This window comes from Rhea pennata, unplaced genomic scaffold, assembly GCF_028389875.1.
Source record: "Rhea pennata isolate bPtePen1 unplaced genomic scaffold, bPtePen1.pri scaffold_33, whole genome shotgun sequence".
In the NCBI taxonomy this organism is placed as follows: domain Eukaryota; kingdom Metazoa; phylum Chordata; class Aves; order Rheiformes; family Rheidae; genus Rhea; species Rhea pennata.
The window spans coordinates 501,783-516,049 of NW_026907680.1; the positions used below are offsets into that span (position 1 = coordinate 501,783).

Genomic DNA, 14,267 nt, shown 5'->3' on the forward strand with positions numbered 1-14,267 from the left:
TCACCTGCCTCGAGGCTCTTCCTCCACCATGCCTTCCTCCACATTGGTAGCCACCACTTTGGATTCAGGCTGCCTCTCTCGCTGGAGGAGGCGCTGGCCAGATACATGCTCTGCAATCAGAAGGGAAGAAAACACACAGTCAAGCCAAAGGCTGTGCTTTGGAAATGTGTAGGAGAAACACAGAAGGCAAGGGCAGAACGAATTGCTTTGAAGGTGGAAGGAAGTCTTGGCACAAGTGAGCAGATTGTCGACTCCCCATCAGGGCTGAGCTGCCTTGCCTCTAGTGCCTCATGCTAGGCGAGCCACGGTGCTGCAGCCTTGGCTCCAATGCCCTGCCAAGGACCAACAAAGGAGAAGGTGCAAAGCCCAGCCAGGCATCAGCCACTCCATTACCTTCCTTGCTGCTGGCAACATCTAGTCCCTTCTCTTCTTCCCACGTGGGCTTCACAGCTCCCACAGATGGTCTTGGAGGGGCACTCTCAAGCACATACCTGTAAACCAGAAAAAGATACCACTCGCAAGGAAGGGCCCCGCATTTCCTTTGCTGCTTCTGTGAATTCTGGGCGTGCAGGCACATTGCGAAGCTGATACAAACAGCAGCCTTTCCCAAAGGGGGAATATGCAGGACAGGTCATCTCCTGCAGGACTCCCTCAGGAAGTGCAGGGACCCAGCATCCTGCCTGCAGGGCCACCAGCTTCCTCCTCACACTGCTCCAGGCCTTCCCTCTACCCCTGGGGAGAGAGCTCCTTCTCAGCTTTCCAAAGCAAACCCTCCAGGTCAACACTGCAGCCTGTCTGACAGCTCCTGAGCAGGCTCCTGTGCAGGCACATCAGACAAGGCCCCTTTCCTCCAGCTTTCCACCCTCGTAGGAAATTCTAATCTAGACCTCCACAGCCCTTGCAATCCCTCCCAAGCTCAGGGCAGAGCATCTGCAAAGAACAGCCTCCATTCCTGGGCCCCTAGTGCAACAAAGGCCTTCACAAGGTGGGAGCCAGCACAGAGCTCAGCAGAACCCCCACACAGAGCCCAAGCAAAGCCAGGGCGTGGCTGAAGCACACGGGGATCCAACTCCTCAGAAGACTTGCTCTGCAAGCACATCCTGAGCAGCCTTCACTAGCTCTGGCAACACACCTCGACCAAACCTGTAGTGAGGAGCTGCTCTTTGGGTGAGCCAGGAACTCAGGTGGAAAGGAGCAAACCAAAGTACTCACGTTGGAAAGACAATGAGAGAGCCAGAATGGATCAGGGAAGCCGCTGTTTGGGTGCTTGCGAGAACTGAATGCCTCATCTCTGGCATCTGCAAAGGGCAGAGACATGGGTGAGATGCTACGAAGAAAAGGACCTTGCTGCCCACAAGGGCAGACCATGTTTCCACTAATCAGAGAAGAAGCTGCCACTCAGAAAGAGGGAAACACCCCTCGCTCTTGCTCACAGCCATCCCCACCTCCATTCTACAGACCAGCAGGTGCGGAATAATACAGGCAGATGGCCAGAAACACTGGCAGGCTTCTGTCAAGGGCAAGAGCCAAGAGGCTGATGCAGGAGAGCACTTGTTGCATAGTGGAGAAGTCAAGGGAGGCAAACAGAGGCCTTCTGCACCAGAAAGCCCAGGCTGAATGACACGGCTGCACTGGAGACCTGGGCAAAGGCCCTGGCTTGCAATGACTTTGTCTGTGACAAACCCCGAGAGTCTTCTGCAACTTGAGGAGCAGCTGTTGGACGCACTGCCCCACAATCCCAAACATGGCCAGAGGAGGCCTGGAGACAAATGGGATCCTAACACAAAGACCCCAAGGAAAGGCTGACTTTCTGGAAGACTTCTGGAGGAAGCCTAGCAGGAAAGAACTCCCAGGACCTGGCAGTGGGGGGAAAGCGGTTGCTTTGGACTTGGCCAGGCTTGCAAAGGGGTGAGAAGGAGAGCTGTGGAAAAAGGCAGACTTACATCCAGAAGAGCTTTGAGCAGCTGTGGGGAGGCATTCAGCCTGCGCAGAAAGCCTCTGTAAAACCACATTGTCACCTCTTTGCCTTCAATGAGAAGCACGCCAATGCCCTTGAAAAGAAGGGCCACGTTCTTCCCATTGGCCAGGCAGCAAGACAGAAGGTACACGGTCTCCTCCACGCAGGCCGCCACTGTTTTCCAAGGCACGGAGATGGCCACGGCTACGTGAGGATACTTGAGGGTCTCAGCTTTCCTGCGCCCTAGGCAACAAGCAAAGAGCAGCCCAGTCACGGACGGAGCCCTTCAGCAGGCTCCCACACAGTGCTGGGCGCCTGAAGGTCTTGCGGCAGCACGGAGCTGCAGAGCTCTCTGCTTTAACCCCCACAAAAGCCCCCACAGGAGGCTCCTGTCAGCCCTCCCTGACCCAGATTCAAAGCACTCTGCAGCCTCCTGGGCCAAGTTTACCGCAGGGCTTCCTTCCCTGCACAGACACCAAGAGCAAGCCCTGGCCACCTCCTGGGAGCGGGAGGCAGGAGGGCAGGCCAAGCAGAGCAGCAAGGGGGCCAGCTGCCAGCAGAAGGCAGTGCACAGAGGAATGGTGCCGGCACTCAGGCCATGCTTTGACGAGCCTTAGCTGTGCCATGTCACGCTGGCTCCAAAGGAGGAGGAAAACACATGGGCTGCACAACAGCCTTCCACGCTGCCTCTTAATCCATCGGTGTTAGGAAGCAATAGGAAGGACTTGTCCTTTTGAGCAGACGGCTGCTGTGGCATCAACGGGGAACAACAGTGGCAACTACACGGCACTGGAAGCAGCAGCCACAAAAGCCCCACTATGGAGCCACGTGTTCGAGCCAGTGCAAGAGAGAGACACACCGAGAGACTCTCGTTGGATTCTGCATTATAATGTTGTGATAATCAAAACACCCTGAAGCTCTGCTCAGCACCCGGGGCAGCAAGTCTCAATTTCTAACAGCCCCTGGGAAACAGCAGAGAGCCACAGCCCCGCGATGTCCCCAGGGGAAGCCGAGGTTTCAGTCTGCCTTCTTACCAGCAACAGAGGCCTCCTCGTGGCTGAGGCCGTGAAGATCCACAAGGTTGCTTGAGAGGCGAAATGCGGGTCTCTGAACAGTCAGAGGACTTTTCTTGCCAGCAATGACTTGTTTTGTAGCAACACTGAAGTTGCCAAGGGGAATAATTCTCACATCCTGCAGCCAGAGAAGTAGAGAGAAGCCTTAGAAGCATGGGAGACAGACAAAGAGAGAGTTGTTCTCCAAGCATGGCCACGGTGCTAGGTGCCCTGCCCATGGCTGGCATGCAAAGGGGCAAGACAGAGCCTTCTGGAAAGCTTGGCGGAAGCCCTGGAGAACTCCCTGAGAAGGCCATTCCCCATAGTTTCCTCCCCCTCCTCCTCAGCCTCCAAAGGCAACGTTGCCGCCCCTCCAGCACACGAAGAAAAGGCTTTCCCAGAACGGCTCTCTTTCTGGCCTTGCACTCTGCCAGGATCTCCAGAGAGGGCCCAGAAAGCCTCCCACCCTTCCAGCAACCACAGCTGCACTGCACATTGGGCACCTCCCTTTTGGGAGAAGTCGGTCTGGGGCACAGCTGTCATTTGCAGCATGCTTCTGCAGGGAAGTTGCTTCTGCTTGGAGAGGAGGGGCAGGACTATTGCGGCCCATGGCCCCGAGGGGTCAGTGCTGCTGCCAGCATGGGTATGGGAGGGGAGGGAGAGGATGGCACACCCACCTTGTTCAGCACCAGCTTCTCCTGGATGTAGTTGGAGACACCCTCCCAGATGGGCACGGCCACTGCAAAGCAAGGCAAAGACACGTCATGCCCCCTGCACCACAAGGCACCATCAGCGGAGGACCCTTGGGGCACCCCCAGCCTGCCCAGGCTCCCCAAAGCCCCCGGGCATCTACAGCCCATCTTGGCGCTCAGCCTCTCGACAGCGATCCTGGGCAAGGAGGTCGCGAAGGCCTTACCCCGCAGGGGGATGACGGGCACCCGCTGCTCACGCTGCGTGGCGCGGCACTTGTGGGGCTGCCGTGACCCCCGCACTGGGGAGGTCCTGGGGCAGGGATAACCCCACCGGGGGACCGGCTGGGCTGGGTGCTGCGGCTGCACTCAGCCAGGCCATGGCCCCATGCTGGAAACCTGGCTGCGAGGGGAGGGGGGCAGTGGGGCACTGCACCAGCCTCCACCCATGGCGACACAGCACAGGCTGCGGCTCCTGCTGCCCCCAGTGCAAGGAAGTGCTGAGAACGGACCGATGGCAGGGAAACCTCCAGCAAGGCCTTGGCAGGCAGCAAAGCCCTGGCTCAGTGCCGAAGGAGAAGTTTCTTCCTGCCAGGCGTGGGCAGCTGGTGCATCCTGCCTCTGGGAATGTCCCCCAGAGCCCCCAGATGATGCCACACACGGGTCTGTGTCTCTCCACATTGCCCAGGGAGAGCTCGCAGGCTCTTGCGCATGCCCTGGATCACCTCTGGCACCTCTGGTGTCACCCAGTGTTTCCACGGCAGCAGCTGACTCCCACCTTCCACCACCTTGGACTGGAAATGGGAGGGGGGACAAGGAGCTCGCACACTTCTGTGCACCTCTTTTGGGCACACGGCAGCTTAAGCAGGATGAATCCCACAACCGTCCTGGGGGTTGGTGGCGTGCATGGGATGGAGGTGTCTGCCCCACCACCTGGAGGGCTTCTCCCCAAAGAAATGAGGGGCCCAGGCTGACTCAGCTCACTCACTCCCCGAAGCCTGGGGAAATGACTTCCCTGCTGGGTGCAGGAGCAGCTCCTCTGCCAGGAGCCGCAGTGCTGAGGGCACTGCCTGCCCGTGCTGAGCTGAGCTGAGACAAAACGGAGGGAAGCTCCGGACGCTCAGGAGGGAGGCAGCAGCTGAGAGCTCCTTCTGGCAGAAATGGGCAGAGCCCTTCCAGTGGGAAGTCTCTGGCTGCAGGGCAGTGCTGCTGAGCTGCTCGCGGGGTCCTGGAGACCTCGCGCAGGTGATGGTTGAGGCCATCTTTCCAGAGAGCTCTCTCGGTGGAGCAGCTGGTGCTTTAGGGCAGGGACTTGCTGCCACAGTGTCCGAGGGACAGGGCGGCACGGCTTCCTTCTGCCGGGGAGGGTGTAGGGCTGTGCGAGCAGGGCGTGCGTGCAGCCAGGTGTGCCCAGGGCTGTGCCTGAGAGCAGTGTCCTGGGAGGTCAGGGTGCCCAGGGCCATGCCTCTGCCACCTGCCTTGGTCAGCACTCAGCCCGCCTGGGCAACTGCCTGCAGCGCTGCGTGGAGAAGCCATGGTGGGAAGTAGCAGCCCACAGAAGGGCAGGATCTTGCTGTCCCAGATCAGAGGCTGTGTGGGGCAAGGCTGCTCAGAGCTGCTGCTCAGCCCCAGGAACTTGCCCGGAGGAAAGTCAAGGCAGGGACCACTCCACAGGGAAGGAGGTTTCCTGAGTGTTGGCTTTCTGTTCCACGCTGTTGTTTTGGGGGAAGGGAAAAGGAGGTGCCAAGGCTGGAGAAGAGCTGGAGACTGGGGAGGCTGCTGAGGGGTCAGCAGGTCTGTGGGGAAGCTCAGAAAGTGCTTTTGCCCCTGCTCTGCCCACGCACAGCAGCAGCAGCAGCAGCAGCTCTGCTGGCCCCAGGAGCCTTTGTGGCAGCTGCTCCTTGGCACCTGCCAAGAGGTGGGTGCCCCAAGGCAGTGCCCTGCTGCCGGGAGGGCTCTCTGGGGCACAGCGAAGTGCCCCAGAAGTGGGCTGGGGTCTGTTGGCTAAGGCAGGCAATGGACGCAGGAGAGGGCATTTGGTGCTGGCAGGAAAAGCAGCAGGCGGTGGAGCCATGGTGCGAGAAGGGGAGGAAGGCAGAACAGAAGTGCGGTGGGAGGGAGAATTAGGGAATTTAGCTCTCTTCTCCTCCATTGCAGATGTTTTCCTCCCAGAAAACCCCACATGGCCTCTGCCAGCCCGCAGAGCCTCTGCCCCACAGGCCCCAGGGCCAGGCCAGGCACTGCCTTCTCTGCAGACAGACCTCTGGCTGAGGAGAGAGTCCGATTCCAACGAGATGTTACTCCAGCCTAGGCCTCTCTTGCAAAGGCTGGAGCAGCAGCAAGTACATGGAGGTTCTGCTTGCAAACTGCAGCTCACTAAGTGCTTGAGGTCAGTGTTCTGAGAGCTGCTGGTGCTTCAGCACAGTCTTTCTAGCACAGGCTGGAACAACAGCAAGTAGGTGCAGAACAGCCAAAAATGCACTGATTGCCCCAACAGGGTCTTCTTCCAGCAGCCTGGGGCCTGGGAGCTTCCTCAGCCAGACGCAGGAGACACAAAGCCTTTGCCTGCTTGGTCCTTCCAGAAGCACACCCCCACCTTGGCCTGAAAGCACACCGTCAACCTGTGGCAGGGCCAGATGCAGCTCCTTGCTTGGCTTCTCTCTTCCTCTTCAAAGCACTTCTGCTGGGCTTCTTCTCACCTCCGCAGGGCAAGGAGATGTGGCTTTCAGCGACCTCTCTCTTGCCTCTCCTTCCTGACCAAGAGCTGTTAGCTCACAGCCTGCCCCGGTGCATGCAAAGTTCAGATGTGGTCATTTACTCCCCAAGAGGCCTTACTCCTCCTGCAGCAAATACCCTCTGGCACTTTATTGCCCAGCCATTCCCTGTGCTTTGGTCCTTCTGTAGCTCTTATTTGGGGAGCCTATAACATGGAGAGGAATGAGTGGTTCTGGTTTTGGTTTGTTTGAAAAGATTGATCCCTACCAGAAGCAAGCAAGGCAGAAAGACATCTTGGGCTGGCTTTTTCCTCCAGACCACGTTTGTCACAGCAGAGAGTCAGCTGCCCGTATGGGAGCATGATTTGGATCGGAAAAGGGTACGGGAACTCCTCATCACAAAGGCCTTAAGCCATACTGGGGAGCCAAAGTCCTCAGGTAAAGCCCACAATTTTCTCAGCCTGGTCTTCAAGTACGGCCTCAGAACACAAGTGGGCCTCTTGGCATGCTGGGCTGCCACCTTCAGCAGGAGCTCTCCTGGACGGGCTGAGTTCTTGCTTTTCTCTTTACTCATACAATTTCAAGAAGAAAACAAGAACTCCCCAGCAGTGTCCCCGGCCACACTGAGATGACTGTGGCTCCTAATGGCTCCATTCGCAGAAGGGCCCAGGAAGAGTCTGCATAGGTATTGTCAGAGAAGGAAAGCTCCTCAGATCCATTGGAGATGTGGGCCTTCCACTCGTGTATGCAGTGTGCTTCCCAGGCTCTGACAAAGGAAAGGGATGGGCGGAGGAGGAGGGCAAACTGGTTCCTCTGGAGTCCCTGCTTTGTGACAGGACCTATTTCAAAGCACGGAGATCATCAGAGAGGTCCTTTTTGCTCCAGGATCTTTTCCTCACCCAGCACTGTGATTTGTTTCTCTACAGCTTTCAACATTTGCTGGCGTGTCCACAAACCTATTGCCTAACACTAGCATTTTTGAATGTCATCCCGTGCTGACTGGGAGCAATGTCATTTATTGGCTTCTGAGACTATCTGATTGTGCTAGATGCAGGAAGACACTGAGGGTCTTCTTGGTTGGTTTACATAGTCCTGTAGAGGAGTTTCCCTGGAAAAAAAGGAAGTTTCGACAGGGCAAGTGGTACCCGTGTGTGTGTTTGTGTATGCATATACATCTCCATCGAGAAGGCTCAGCAGAAAGCGGCTAAAAGATTTGTCCTCCATAAAACTGCCTTTCTGAGCTGTGAAGGAAGATGGGATGCTTGGAGACAGAGAGACCTGCAGGGGTCCAGGTTGGCCAATGGTGTAAGTAGATATGGTCAGTGGGTTTTCTGAAAACGTGTGGGGCATATCACAGAATCACAGAATGGGTAAGGTTGGAAGGGACCTCAGGGGATCATCTTGTCCTACCTCCCTGCTCAAGCAGGGTCACCTCGATCATGTTAGACAGGGTTGCATCTGGGCAGGGTCTGAATCTCTCCAGAGGAGGAGACTCCACAATGTCTCTGGGAAACCTCTCCCAGTGCTCGATCACTCTCACAGGGAAGAAATTCCTCCTCATATTGAGGCGGAGCTTCCGCTGGTTCAGTTTGTGCCCGTTGCCTCTTGTCCTGTTGCATGGCACTAGTGAAAAGAGTTCGGCCCCATCCCTTTGATGGGGATATCCAGTGGAATTTCCTTCACTCTCTTTCAAGAGCATGTTGAGTGATAATCAAACACAAAAAATCAAATGTCTTCCTCTGTGTGGGCCCCTTTCATTTTGAGTTCCTCTGAGGGCTTTACATCTCTCTACATTTTTGCACCGTCCACTCCCATGTACTATTTATTTCCACAAACGCTTTGGGCTACGTGTGCTGAAAAACTAACACTGGGTTTTTTTTTTCCCCCTCTCCCAGGTGCAGGTGAAGTTGGAAGTACATGTGTTGGCTTCCATGCATCTACTGAAGGATCTGCAGCAAATGCCACTTTCCAGGGCAGTACAGAGGCATTGTGATATTCTGAGCAGAAAGGATGTGACCGGCACAAAATACAATGCAATGCTGGTGAAAAATATTTGCTTTACACAGCACGGTAATGGTTTCCCACTAAGTGGTCTGGCTGTGAGAAATCCTTGCAGCAGTCTGAACCTAAACTCCAAGGGGTTTCAAAAACTGCCAGGCACACTGCACTTCCCTCTAACAAGCCTGCAGGGATATGGAGCATGTCTGGCACAGTAAAGTCCATGTCCCTTCTCGTGCGAGTAACCAACTGGCTAACCTTTCTTCTGCAGCTTGATGGAGCTGCCTAAGTATTTTGTATGGAAGCACACGTGTGGTCTTGCTCAAGTCAGGTGCTGCCTTTTAGCCAAAGCAGTCCCTCTGCTCCCTTCCATTCTCTTCCGGCTACAGACATGTAGCATTTTTAGCGTTCTCTTAGCACTGAGCACATTGCTCCTGGATCTGTTCTGTGTCCCCTACTTCAGTCCTCCTGCACTGGAAAACCCTCCAGTGCAGCCCAGCATGGCCACTGGCAGGCACAAGGCTTTGATGCTGAGTGTGAGGGCACTTGTGCCTTGCACCCGGGAGCGTCGCGGCAGGAAAATGGTGTCAGTGCTGACAGGGAGGTGATTCCAGCCCCACCCACCTGGAAGCCAGGAGGAGGAACCTTGCTGCTGCTTCTGCTAGTGAGCTCACTTGTGCCTCAAGACCTGAGAGGCCACCAGTGGCCACAAAGCTGCTGTTAGTGCCTGGGAAGGAGCAACCAGCCTGGGGAGGCAGCAGGGGTGTTGGCAAGCTCAGTGCAGGAGAGGAGAGCAGCAGGTGTTGTGCAGCTGCCTCCAGGAGGGCTCCACGCTGTCTCCCATTGCTTCTTCAACAATGTCCTGATGAAGCAGGGACTTGGTGTGTAACCAGGGAGGGGTGCTGATACCTGGCCGTGCTGGAGAGGAGCTTTTCAGAGAAGGACCTGGGGGTTGTGGTGGGCACCAAGCTGACCATGAACCAGCAATGTGCTCTGGTGGCAAAGAGCAGCCATGGTATCCTGGGCTGCATCAGGAAGAGCATTGCCAGCAGGTGGAGGCAGGTGATCCTTCCCCTCTGCTCAGCACTGGTGAGGCCGCACCTGGAGAGCTTGGTCCACCAGCACAAGAGAAACATGGACCTACTGCAGTGAGTCCAACCACAAAGAAGACTAAGGGCCTGGAGCATCTCCTGTATGAGGAGAGACAGAGATAGCTGGGCCTGTTCAGTGTGTAAGGGGAGAAGGCTCAGGGCAATTTGAATGTACAGAAGTACCTGATGGGGACATGGCATAAAGAAGACAGAGACAGATTCTTCTGTGACAGCCAGTGGCAGGATGGGAGGCAACAGGCACATGTAGAAATACAAGAAATTCCATTGAAATGTAAGAAAAGATTTTCTGCTGCAAGAGCAATGGAAGACTGGACCAAGTTGCTCAGCAGGACTATGAGTCTCCATCCTTGCTGGTGCTCAAAACCCAACTGGACACAGTCTCAGTCAGCATGCTCCAGGTATACCTCCAGGTATAAAAGAAAAGAGGGTGGAGGCAGATGTTCTCCAGGGGTGCTTTCCAACTTCAGCAATGCGTTGATTCAGTGATTTGGTGATGCTGCCATTTGTGAAGTCACTTGTGAGCTGCCTAGAGGAACTTTGCTTCTCCATGGAAGAACTCCTCTGTATCACAGAGCAGTCAGTGCCTCGGCAAATTACTTCTCAAGGACTTCAGCGAGGCGTGGGGGCTTTTTCTTCAGGGCCTCGTACAGGCGATCCTTGCACCAGGGAGTCCAGCTCGGCATCAGCCTGAACAGCTCACGCATCATGGTGTGGGATGTTTTCTCCGCCAGAATTCTTTGGTATTGCTCAAAGTCCAGAATGTCCCCGAGCAGGAGGTCCAGGACACCTTTCACTTCTACAACGCGTTCAGTCAGCTCCACTCGGTGCCTATCAACAAAGTGTTCCCCTGGGGAGGCCAGAAGCAAAGGGTTAGTCATCTGTGGACACACTGGTGCTCTTTCAGCTGCTTCACAGGTCATGGAGCAGCAGCCACTTCAGAGAGGGGTTTGCCTGAGCTAGCACGACCCAAGGAGGAAATGAACGGCACCACGGAGCACCCAGTCCTCTCTGTTGTTAGTGGGTGATGGCAGCATCTAGCCGAAAGCAGAGGCTCGTGTGAATGTCTAATTCAAACTGGGGCTGTGCTGGGGCCAATGCTGTGTTTTAGAGTGGGTGTTTGAGCCCCTGCCCCTGGTTTTGAGGCATTTTCCCCCAAAAGTCTCACCTGTCACTGCCAACATTTGAACAGATTCTTTGGGGATTTGTTCTCTGCCCCTAAAGCCTGTGGGACAGCAAAACAGAAAAGAAATGAGAGGGGAAGCAATGGGAGGGAGCTCCAATCTTGCATGGTCAATGGGGCGCTGCAGAAGGGAAGGACAGAGCAGACACCTTTCCAAAGGAGGCTCCTTCCCTTAGGAGACTAGGACTCCCAGGCCAGCTCCCAGCCTTGCTGGTGACCCTTTCTCATGGCTGCTCCCATCTCCACTGAGCCAGTGCCATCAAGTGACAGCACAGCTAATTACAGCCCTATCAGAGACCACCACAGCTGCGCAGTGTGAACTGGCCATGGGAAATGCTGGAGCTATGGATGATGTACGATGAGCACCTCTGACAGGGAGGAGACATCCCATCACCTGGTTCAACCTGTATGTCTTGCTGGGAACTCACTGCATTGGAGTTTTAAGCTAATTTCAGACAGTGTCATGGCAAATACGTTCAATCGAGCTCATCACCCTTGGCTTGTTCTGCAGCAACCATGCACACGTCAACATGGCTGCCCCACAAACACGCCGACACGCACATGCCAACGACACAGCTGGGCCTTTCACAGACAAAGACACACACACGGCAGCCCCACGCACACCCATGTGCAGGGCAATGGGGACCACTGGGGCAACATCCCCCCTGCTCCCCCCCACCCCAGGGGTCCAGGCACTCCTCTGCCCCCCTGCACCCCAGGGGCCCAGGCATCTGGGCATTCTCCTGCCCGCCTCTACCCGAGGGGCCCAGGTGTCCGGGCACCTCTCTTCTGCCCACTACGCGAGCGGCCCAGGCGTACGGGCATCCCTCTGCCCCGCCCTGACTCCAGGGCCCAGGCATCCGGACACCCCATTGCCTCCCCCTACCCCAGGGGCCCAGGCGTCTGGGCCCCTCCTTCCACGTGCCCAGGAAGTCCCCATCCCTTCCCACGTCAGGGGCCCAGGTGTCCGAGCACCCCCCCTCCCCACCACCCCCGTTACCTGAGCGCCGGCTCGGACGCCTGGGCCCCTCGCCGCGCCCCCTTCCCTCCCCCAGGCCCAGCGATGCCGCTGCCGCCCCGCGCCGGGAACTGCAATCCCAGCAGGCAGCGCGGCCGCCGAGCCCCGCCCCCTCCCTGGCGCCTCGCGGGAGCAGCCGCTGTGAGGAGGAGCCTTCCTGGCCCCGAGCCCCGGCTGCTCCGCTCCGCTCCTCAGGCCTCCCCAGAGCTGCCGCGCTGCAGGCGGGCGAGCGCGCCGCACACCCCGCCAAGAGCCACCCGGCCTGGGGCAGCTGGTTTAATTCAGCACACAAGAACTTCCTGGGTGCTCGCGCGGCTCACAAGCAGAGCTGCTGCTGCTGCTGCCGCCGCTGCCGCCGTTGTGGCTGCTGCTGTGGCCACCGCCGCTGCCCCCGGGGCTCCCACTGCCGCTTCCCCTCTGTCTGACATGTGGTCTTCGACTGCGCCTGCCCCTGGGGCTGCCGCTGTGCCCGCCACCGGGGCTTCCACTGCTGCTGCCACCGCCAGTGGATCTGCTGCTGTCCCCGCCACTGGAGCTTCCACTGCCGCTGCCGCTCTGTCTGACACTGGCACTGGAGCTGCCGCTGTGCCTGCAGCTGGAGCTTCCACTGCCACTGCCAGTGAGGCTGCTGCTGACACTGGGGCTGTCGCTCTGTCTGACAGTGGGTTTCCCAGTGCCACTGGGGCTCCCGGTGGGGCTGCCGCTGTGTCTGCCACTGGGGCTCCCACTGCCACTGCCAGTGGGGCTGCTGCCGGCACTGTGGCTGCCACTGATGCTGCCACTGCCCCTGCCACTGCTGCTCTGTCTTCTGTTGCCACCGGGTCTGCCGCTGACACTGCCACTGCTGCTGCTCTTTCTCCTGCTTGTCCCTGTCTCCGCCCATGGCTCTTCTTCCCCCTGGAGAAGGAGGCAGAAAGGAACAGGCTGTGCCCTCCTGCGGCAGAAAGGCCAAGGCCGTCCTGCTAGGGAGGACAGGGGTGCGCAGTGGGGGCCAGAGCCGGTCTCTTTTCCCGCAAGGGAAAGGCCTGTTCCCTAACTCTTCCCGTGAGCCTTCCTGTCAGCACCCTTCTGCCCTGAAGGGAAGCCCAGCAAGGCTGAACATCCCTTGCTTGTTCACACCAAAGATCTAACTCATCACACAGCTGAAGAGAAACTCTCCATCTTCTAGCGTGGAAACGCCCTGCAGTTCCACAGCCACCAAGCAGAGAGCCCCAGAGGCTTTGTTGGGTTGCTCACAGAGAGCGCTGGAGAGGCAGATACATTGCAGAAGTAGAGCACAGCTGGCATCTCTGAAAACAAAGCCCTGCACAAAGCCTTCCAGGGCCCAGCAGGCCTCTTGTACAGCCAGCGCCCATAGCACAAGGCCTGGGCAGAGAGCAGGCTGGCACATGAAGGGCCTCAATGAGGAGCACTTACCACTCCAGACCTCTGACGGCCCTCGCTCAGAGGACATGCACTAGTGCTCGGGCTTCTCTCCGTTCCTTCTTCCTGCCTGCTGCTGCACTCTGTGCAGAGCACTCTGAGGTGACTGGCACCGGCCTGCAAATACACACCGCGGAGAGGTGATATGAGCACAGGGAGAGTAGGGTCCCCACCTGGCCCTCACCAGCTTCACACCTGCTCCTGCAGCAGAAGGCAATTCTGCAGCAGAAGCACAGGGCTCCCACTGACTGGGGCCACATCAGTGCATCACCTCCCACCAAAGCACCTGGGGCTGCACGTCATGCCTGAAGGAGAGCTCCAGGAGCCCAAGGGAGACTCTCTCCAGGCAGTGAGGAGAGCAGCAGGGTCATCTGCAAGGACAGGCTCTGAAACACATCATTACCTGCTGTCCTGCCAACTACAAGACTGCTCCGTGGCCCCAAAGGCTCTGTGTTCAGGGGTGGGCAACGGATTATTGCTGGGCACCCAGTGTCAAAGAAGCAGAAAGGCATCAAGCATTTACACACAAAGCCCTTAGCAGGTGGACAACATCACAGAGTTCTGCAGAACCCTATCCTCACCCACAGAGCCCAGATGAAGGCAGAGCATGCCTGCAGGCAGGTGGGACCCAGCCGCTGGAAAGACTTGTTCCCAAAGCACTTTCAGAGCAGCCTCCCCCAGCCCTGGCAATGCAGCCCTAACAAACCTGTGCGGAGAGGCTGCTGCCTTTGTCAGGCAGGGGGAAAGAAAGAAGGGAAAGTACTCACATTGGAAAAATACTTGGAAGAGGTTCAAGGGACACAATCGAAGCTGCTTTAGTGGCTGTCAGGATTGAATCCCTGCGTATTTTCATCTGCAAAGGTGAGAAAGAGAGGTGAGATGCTGCCAAGGAAAGGCTCTTGCTGCTGGCAAGGGCAGCCCATGTTTCCATGCTACAGAGAAGAAGCTGCCTCTCAGAACTGCAGAAATACCCGTTGCTCTTGCTCACAGCAGCCCCTCCATTCCACACAAGAGCAGCTGCAGGGGAATATGGGCAAAGAGCTAAATGATCTGGCAGGCTTTTGTCCAGGGAAGAGCCAAAAGGCTGATCCAGGACAGAATGGAGAGAAGAGAGAGGCAAGCACA

At 57.1% G+C, this 14,267-nt stretch overlaps 1 protein-coding gene across 1 annotated transcript in view; it reads right to left on the reverse strand.

Annotated features, from left to right (window-relative positions):
• Positions 1-14,267, reverse strand: part of LOC134154661 (uncharacterized) — a 22,696-nt gene continuing 8,429 nt past the window's right edge. Inside the window, exons 17-18 of the mRNA XM_062601340.1 lie at positions 3,926-4,011; positions 1-110 (exon numbers count right to left, since the gene is read on the reverse strand). Of these exons, the coding sequence (XP_062457324.1) occupies positions 1-110; positions 3,926-4,011 (196 nt within the window). The remainder of the gene's footprint in view (positions 111-3,925; positions 4,012-14,267) is intronic.